Source organism: Terrapene carolina, unplaced genomic scaffold, assembly GCF_002925995.2.
Source record: "Terrapene carolina triunguis isolate 2854851 unplaced genomic scaffold, T_m_triunguis-2.0 Scaffold33715, whole genome shotgun sequence".
Classification (NCBI taxonomy): Eukaryota; Metazoa; Chordata; order Testudines; family Emydidae; genus Terrapene; species Terrapene triunguis.
Genome location: NW_020698066.1, coordinates 2,336,730 through 2,345,380, shown reverse-complemented (window position 1 = coordinate 2,345,380; position 8,651 = coordinate 2,336,730). Strand labels below are relative to the sequence as shown.

General features: G+C 45.4%; 1 protein-coding gene across 1 annotated transcript in view; it reads left to right on the top strand.

Moving 5' to 3' along the window:
- Window positions 1-371: 371 nt before the first annotated feature.
- The window catches only part of LOC112109100 (serine/threonine-protein kinase DCLK3), a 24,098-nt gene continuing 15,818 nt past the window's right edge, over window positions 372-8,651 (top strand). The window contains exon 1 of the mRNA XM_024203489.2: window positions 372-1,841. Within this exon, the coding sequence (XP_024059257.2) occupies window positions 387-1,841 (1,455 nt within the window). The 5' untranslated portion in view covers window positions 372-386. The remainder of the gene's footprint in view (window positions 1,842-8,651) is intronic.

The window sequence follows — 8,651 nt, the reverse complement described above, 5'->3', positions numbered from 1 at the left end:
GCTCAAGGATAACACAAAGGAGACTTCAAGGGACTTGTCCACCCATCGGTCGTGGAAATTTTGGAAAACCTTTCTTGGGTGCAAACAGTTATAGTTCCCCATTTTTAAACCCCAGGAATGGTTTTCACACTATCCATTCAGAGAATAGCCCCGTAAAGCCGAGGATTGTTACAGTGGTGAAACCAAGTGGACACACACTCAGGAAGATCACATTGCTTCTGAACAGGCGATCTGTCCAGACTTTTGAACAGCTGATGGCTGATATATCAGAAGCTCTGGGATTTCCACGTTGGAAAAATGATCGTGTGAGAAAACTTTATAACCTGAAAGGCAGAGAAATAAGAAGTGTTTCTGATTTCTTCAGAGACGGTGATGCATTCATTGCTATGGGAAGGGAGCAGTTGACTTTGAAGAACCTTGAAGTGGTAATGCAAGAACTTTTTCCCAGTAACCCATATGCTGTTGGTATAATTCAACAAAACTTGGAACAGTCCCAAAAACTTAAGAGCAGGCTGTGTGACAAAGCTGTGGATAGTGGCTTTGATGAGACAGAGATTGCCAAGAACTGCAATGATGCCATATCTTCCCAACTAGGAGCCAGGCATGAAGGAAAAATTCAACCTAAGACCAGGCAAGAAGAAAAGGTGAGGGCCAAAAAAAAATGGGGCAGAGAGAGTTGGGGCAGAGAGCAAGATGTGAAGCCACCTAGAAAAGCCAGAGAAGGAGAAAGGTACTTTAATCAAGAGAAAAGTCTTGAGAATGAAACAGAAAAGAGTTCAGATGAGATAATGAGATGTGAGAAGTGTCAAAGGGAGAGACAGCTCAGGCAAAAACTACAAAGGGAAAGGCAGGCTGATGTCTCATTTGAGAGCAGAGACCTGAATGTGGGAATGTGTCAGAGATATAATTTAGAAAGGAATGTAAAAATTAGGAATTGCAGGAAGTCTTCAGAAAACTCTATAGAAGGTGAGGAAGTTGAATGGAAGGATACTGGCTGTAGAAGGAGCTGGAAACCCTTACAAAGGAATGTTAATGAAGAGCTAGAAAACCAAAAAAGGAGTTTTGAGAAGGAAAGGGATCCGGAAAGGCATGAGAATCATGACAAAGAGTTAATAAAGATAAAGAAAAATACTGTGGAAGCTCTGCAGGTGGCTCCTGAAGCAAAGAAAGAGAATAGAAGCAGTTCCAGAATTAATCAAAGTTGTTGGTTAATGAAGGACTATCAAGGAGATGCAGGGAAGCCCATAAAAGCAAAGGGAGAGGGCAAAGAGGTGCGGAAGGCAAAAGAAGAAAGTGCTGTAGGGGAAGAGAATGTAATGCGTGGAGAGAATGAATCGACAAGGATGAAAAAGATAGGAGAACATAAAGCCAACAAAGATGAAAACAAGCCACAAGAATTTGAAAGCACGAGGCTGAGGCAAAATGTCCGTACTAGAGCTGATGTGGAGAGCTATTATGAGATAGGAAGAACCATTGGGGATGGAAACTTCGCTATTGTGAAGGAGTGCCGGTGCTGCAACACCAATCAGAACTATGCCATGAAAATTGTTGATAAGTCCAAGCTGAAGGGGAAGGAGGACATGATGGAAAATGAAATTTTGATCATTAAGAGCCTTTGTCATCCCAACATAGTGAGTTTGATTGAGGTGTATGAAACTGAGGCTGAGATCTACCTAATCCTGGAGTATGTCCCAGGAGGGGACCTATTTGATGCAATCATAGAGAGCGTAAAGTTCACTGAGCACGATGCTGCTCTCATGATAACTGATCTGTGTGAGGCTCTAGTTTATATTCATGGCAAGAACATTGTCCACCGAGATCTGAAACCAGAAAATCTTCTGGTAAGTACTGAAGTTTAGTTATGTTGCATCTGTCCAGAAATTATTGGGGGGTTTTCGGGGTGGGTGGAGAATTGTGGATATGTAATTTTTTTTTTTTTTTTGCTTTTAAACAAATACAGTACAGAAAAGATCCAGTAGTAGGGAAAAAATATACACTGTACTGTTATCATTTTAAAATAAATAAATGTACAAAGGTGAAGAGAAATCAGTCTTACAGTTTCCTTAGCATAAATACAGAGAGGCCTACCATATAGTATAGATGCTTGCAATTGTGCACTTAAGTAAGTGCCCTGACTTTCAGAGATGCTGAGTGTTTGCAGTTCTTCTGAAAATCAGGCCTCTTATTTAGGGACCTATTTTTAGGCTCAGAAGCGCAAACGTTTTGCCTAACGCGTACTCTGAATCATAAAACATATCACATGTGAACCAAAAATTATTAAATAATGCCCATTCAACCTGTTAATTTGAAGGTCACTTTTTCTATTGCAACTATATCACTCAGTCCAGCACTCCAGTCCTCTACTGGAGATTGTATGGTGATTTCTAACATTGTAAGGATTATGTCTGTTACTGATGATAAGAGCATGATGCAATTGTTTACTTCATGCACCTGGAATTTACTCACTGATTGATAAGTCTCCTGAAATGAAAACATACATGTCCCAGTGAAGTATGGTACTGAAGTCAGCTGAAGTATTAAGCTTCTCCCAAAGAGCAAAATTCTAACTTGGCTCCCAATGCCAAAAACATTTACACACATTCTTAACTTCAAGCATGTGAGCAGTCCCACTGAAGTCGATGGGACGACTCGTGATTACATGTAAGCATGTGCATAAGTGTTTCCATGATTGGGGCTTTGGATTATGCCCTGTACAAGGTGGTAAAAGTGAGTTATTCTGTTTTGCTGGTCATGCATTTTGTACTCTTCACCAGTATTCCAAAATTCTGACCAGATGGAAAACCACAGATGGCTGTATTTGCATGTCTTGAACAACTCTAATTCCATCTGCTTGCAAAGGGACATAGAAAAAAAACTGGACTCTTTGCAAGCCAAATCCCTAAAGGAACATATGCTTCTCATGAATAGCTGGAGTAAGTCCAGTGTGACAAAGGATGAAGTAGCCTGTGGGCAGATAGAGAATGAACAGGGATAGATATGGAGGGCTTGCTTTGGAACCTAGATGGATGCGTCTGCCTTGCTGACAATGTGGGGACTGGCTCCTGGTGAGTGCTGGTCAGTCTCAGGAGGATCCCTTGGGATCTGGTCTGCATGAGAAAAGATGGAGGACATGGTGTGTATCGAAGCAGTCGGGTATGGGGAGAAGTGTATTTCTATGCTATGCCTTGAGCAGGGCCTGCACACCCTATTATTTTGGCATGAAAGGCTCAGAATTTAAGTGCACTCTTTCTGAAGCTTGTTTTCCATTATGAACCAGGCCTCTTCTTCCAATCTTTACCAAAATTAAATCAATGCTGGTAAAAATACTTGGGGCTTGATTCTCCATTTCCCTGCATGTGTGTAGGTACTTATTTCAGTGCAAAGATTTTCTGGCACTTTACACCCACTTTATACTGGTATAAATGACTATACAATGTGCAAAGTAATGGAGAATCTGTCTCCTAGTGAACATTTACAGGATTAATATGTTCATGTTGGCCACACTGCTGCATACAGATAAGGTACAATGGGATACAGAAGATTTTATGAAGAGAAACGTACCTAATGTTCAGCAGATATTTGTTCATATTAGAGCATGGATATTTAAAGCTAATGAGAAATAGCTGTTTACAAATTTGTGTTTTAGAGGCCTCCTACTGTTACTTGGCTGAATTTCTATAATAGATACTGTTTATAGAAAAACACCTCAACTGGTTGTAATTGGGTATATCAATCATATCATATTTAAGAGGTTGAATGGGCTCTTAATACAAATGAGTTTAGGAACCTCCAGTATTGTTTTGTGTATTTGTAGATACTGCTGTGAAACGCTGTTTGAAATTATCATATTTATGAAAGCCTTGCAAGGAAAAATTCCTTTTAAACAAACGAACAAACAAATCCATAATGACCACAACATTATAAAACTCAATGTTAAAAGCTTAGCCAGGGACCTTAAACTTTATCAACCTGTCAGGTTCTGCAGAATGTCAGCTGTCATTTTGTTGTTTTTGTTTTCCTTTTTCTTTAGTTGTCAAGCCCCTTTCTTTCCCCATTCTTCATGTGAACCAGGAACTGTGTTCGTTTCTTTGGTGGGTTGCTTGTCACTGGGATCTTGCATTTGTCCTATAGAATCTTAGGTCTTGATTGATATTCTATTTGAGCTGATTGCTCTTTATTTCTAATTATAATGCTCGGTGGTGGTGGTTTTTGTAAGGCACTTATGTGCTGTCCAATAAGCACCTTTATAAACACAATACATTCAAGAAATAGCTTTTAACTTTCTGACCTTTTAATGTGACCCATTGTAGTACTGTTTCCCTGAGGCTTCAGACAGACTGAAAAAATGGCATAGGACTAGGAGGAACTGCTCCCAGTAATCTTAAAGTGCTGTCAGTTGAAGACTAGCAATGACAAATGTCAAACACAAGCTAATAGTCTCATCCCATTGTCGTATGCATTGGGCAGGTAATGGGGTCTGGAATGGGTCCTGGGGAGGGGAGTGTCATCAGTTTAAACAAAGGGTATGTCTACACTACGGGATTAATCCGAATTTACAGAATTCGAATTTTGGAAACAGATTGTATAGAGTCGAATGTATGCGGCCACACTAAGCACATTAATTCGGCGGTGTGCGTCCATGTACCGGGGCTAGCGTCGATTTCCGGAGCGTTGCACTGTGGGTAGTTATCCCATAGCTATCCCATAGTTCCCACAGTCTCCCCCGCCCATTGGAATTCTGGGTTGAGATCCCAGTGCCTGATGGGGCAAAAAACATTGTCGCAGGTGGTTCTGGGTATAGCCTCACCCCTCCCTCCATGAAAGCAATGGCAGACAACCGTTTCGCGCCTTTTTTCCTGGGTGAACACAGCAGATGCCATACCACGGCAAGCATGGAGCCCGCTCAGCTCAAGACAGCAGTCATGAATATTGTAAACACCTCGCGCATTATCATGCAGTTTATGCTGAACCAGGACCAGAAAAACGAGGCAAGGAGGAGGTGGCGACGGCAGCGCGGGGACTAGAGTGATGAGGACATGGACATGGACACAGAATTCTCTCAAACCGCAGGTCCCGGCGCTTTGGAGATCATGTTGTTGATGGCGCAGGTTCTATCCGTGGAACGCCGATTTTGGGCCCGGGAAACAAGCACAGACTGGTGGGACCGCATAGTGTTGCAGGTGTGGGACGATTCCCAGTGGCTGCGAAACTTTTGCATGCGTAAGGGCACTTTCATGGAACTTTGTGACTTGCTTTCCCCTGCCCTGAAGCGCCAGAATACCAGGATGAGAGCAGCCCTCACAGTTGAGAAGCGAGTGGCGATAGCCCTGTGGAAGCTTGCAACGCCAGACAGCTACCGGTCAGTCGGGAATCAATTTGGAGTGGGCAAATCTACTGTGGGGGCTGCTGTCATGCAAGTAGCCAAAGCAATCATTGAGCTGCTGATACGAAAGGTAGTGACTCTGGGAAATGTGCAGGTCATAGTGGATGGCTTTGCTGCAATGGGATTCCCTAACTGTGGTGGGGCGATAGATGGAACCCATATCCCTATCTTGGCACCAGAGCACCAGGGTACCCAGTACATAAACCGCAAGGGTTACTTTTCAATGGTGCTGCAAGCACTGGTGGATCACAGGGGACGTTTCACCAACATCAACGTGGGCTGGCTGAGAAGGGTTCATGACGCTCGCATCTTCAGGAACACTACTCTGTTTAAACGGCTGCAGCAAGGGACTTACTTCCCAGACCAGAAAATAACTGTTGGGGATTTTGAAATGCCTATAGTTATCCTTGGGGACCCAGCCTACCCCTTAATGCCATGGCTCATGAAGCCATACACAGGCAGCCTGGACAGGAGTCAGGAGCTGTTCACTATAGGCTGAGCAAGTGCAGAATGGTGGTAGAATGTGCATTTGGCTGTTTAAAAGGTCACCGGCGATTGTTAGTGACTCGCTCAGACCTCAGCCAAACCAATATCCCCATTGTTATTGCTGCTTGCTGTGTGCTCCACAATCTCTGTGAGAATAAGGGGGAGACCTTTATGGCGGGGTGGGAGGCTGAGGCAAATCGCCTGGCTGCTGATTACGCGCAGCCAGACACCAGGGCGATTAGAAGAGCACACTAGGAAGCGCGGCGCATCAGAGAAGCTTTGAAAACCAGTTTCATGACTGGCCAGGCTACCGTGTGAAAGTTCTGTTTGTTTCTCCTTGATGAAAACCCGCCCCCTTTATTGACTCATTCTCTGTAGGCAACCCACCCTCCCCCTTCGATCACAGCTTGCTTTCAAAGGAAATAAAGTCACTATCTTTTAAAAATCATGTATTCTTTATTAATTGATTATAAAAAGAGGGCGAGAACTGACAAGGTAGCCCGGGTGGGGTTTGGGAGGAGGATCGGAGGGAAGGAAAAGGCCACCAAAAAAAAGTTAAAATAATGACAGCCTTTTGCTTGGGCTGTCCACTGGGGTGGAATGGGAGGGTGCACGGAGCCTCCCCCCCCCCGCGTTCTTACACGTCTGGGTGAGGAGGCTATGGAACATGGTGAGGGGGGAGGGGGGTTATACAGGGGCTGTAGCGCCAGTCTGTGATCCTGCTGCCATTCCTGAAGCTCCACCAGACGCCGGAGCATGTCTGTTTGCTCACGCAGCAGCCCCAGCGTTGCATCCTGCCTCCTCTGATCTTCCTGCCGCCACCTCTCATCTCGAGCGTCCCTCATGTCCTCACGCTGGTCCCTTCTGTCCTCACGTTCACTGGCATCTTTCCTATACTTTGAAACCGTGTCCTTCCACTCATTCAGATGAGCTCTTTCATTGTGGGTGGATTCCATGATTTCCGCAAACATCTCATCTCGCGTCCTCTTTTTCCGACGCCTTATCTGAGATAGCCTTCGGGACGGAGGAGGGAGGCTTGAAAAATTTGCAGCTGCTGGAGGGAGGGAAAAAAGGAGAGAATTTTTTAAAAAAATACATTTTACAGAACAATGCTTATACTATTTCACGGTGAACAACGCTATTCACATTACATAGCACATGTGATTTCTGTGCAAGGTCGCATTTTGCCTCTTAATATTGAGTGCCTGTGGCTTTGCTGCTAGAGATCACAGACGCAGGTCCGGGCAACAGAATTCGGCTTGCATGCGGCCATGGTAAGCCATTGTCTTTCGGCTTCTGCGTCCTCCTTTCCCACATACCAAGTAAAGCCCGTTGAGTGCTGCGGTTTTCCTGTTAACCTTCAGCAGCAGAAAACAAACTAACCCCCCCCCCATCCAATTCTCTGGGATGATCGCTTTATCCCTCCCCCCACCTCGTGGCTGGTATCAGGGAAGATCCCTGCTAGCCACACGTGAAAAGCTCAGCGCCAATCCCCCCCCGCCCTCCTGCGGTTGGCTTACTACAGGGAAGGATTTCTTTTCAGCCACAGGCAAACAGCCCACTAGGAAGGGCCACCTCTGTCCCCTTAATTAAATTCCCGTATTTCAACCAGGTTACCATGAGCGATATCACTCTCCTGAGGATTACACAGCGAGATAAAGAACGGATGTTGCTTGAATGCCAGCAAACACCGGGACCATACGCTGCCAGGCTTTGTCATGCAATGATACCAGATTACTTGCTACTAGCATGGTGTGGTCAAGTGTCCTACCATGGAGGACGGAATAAGGCTGCACTGCCCAGAAATCTTCTGCAAAGGCTTTTGGAGTACCTCCAGGAGAGCTTCATGGAGATGTCCCTGGAGGATTTCCGCTCCATCCCCAGACACGTTAACAGACTTTTCCAGTAGCTTTACTGCCGCGAAGGCATCCCAAGTCCTCAGGGCAAATTAATCATTAAAAAACGCTTGCTTTTAAACCATGTTTTATATTTTAAAAGGTAAACTCACCTGAGGTCCCTTTCATGGGGTCATGGTCTTGGGTACTGGCTTGGGAGGCTTGGGAGGGTACTTCAGTCAGGCTGAGAAAAAGATCCTGGCTGTTGGGGAGAATGGAGTGCTGTGTGCTCTACGCAAGCTCGTCCTCCTCTTCCTGTCCGCAGAATCCTCAGGTGTGGCTGATGAGATTACCCCCGCCTCGGAATCCACGGTCAGAGGTGGGGTAGTGGTGGCAGCCCCCCCTAGAATTGCATGCAGCTCAGTGTAGAAGCGGCATGTCTGCGGCTCTGACCCGGAGCGACTGTTTGCCTCCTTTGTTTTCTGATAGGCTTGTCTGAGCTCCTTGACTTTCACGCGGCACTGCTCTGAGTCCCTATTGTGGCCTCTCTCCATCATGCCCTTGGAGATTTTTTCAAAAGTTTTGGCATTTCGTCTTTTCGAACGAAGTTCTGCTAGCACGGAATCCTCTCCCCATATAGCGATCAGATCCAGTACCGCCCGTACGGTCCATGCTGGTGCTCTTTTTCGATTATTGGCCTGCATGGTTACCTGTGCTGATGAGCTCTCTGTGGTCACCTGTGCTCTCCTGTGCTGGGCAAACAGGAAATGAAATTCAAATGTTCGCGGGGCTTTTCCTGTCTACCTGGCCAGTGCATCCGAGTTCAGATTGCTGTCCAGAGCGGTCACAATGGTGCCCTGTGGGATAGCTCCCGGAGGTCAATACCATCGAATTGCGGCCACACTAACCCTAATTCGAAATGACAATATTGATTTTGGCGCTACTCC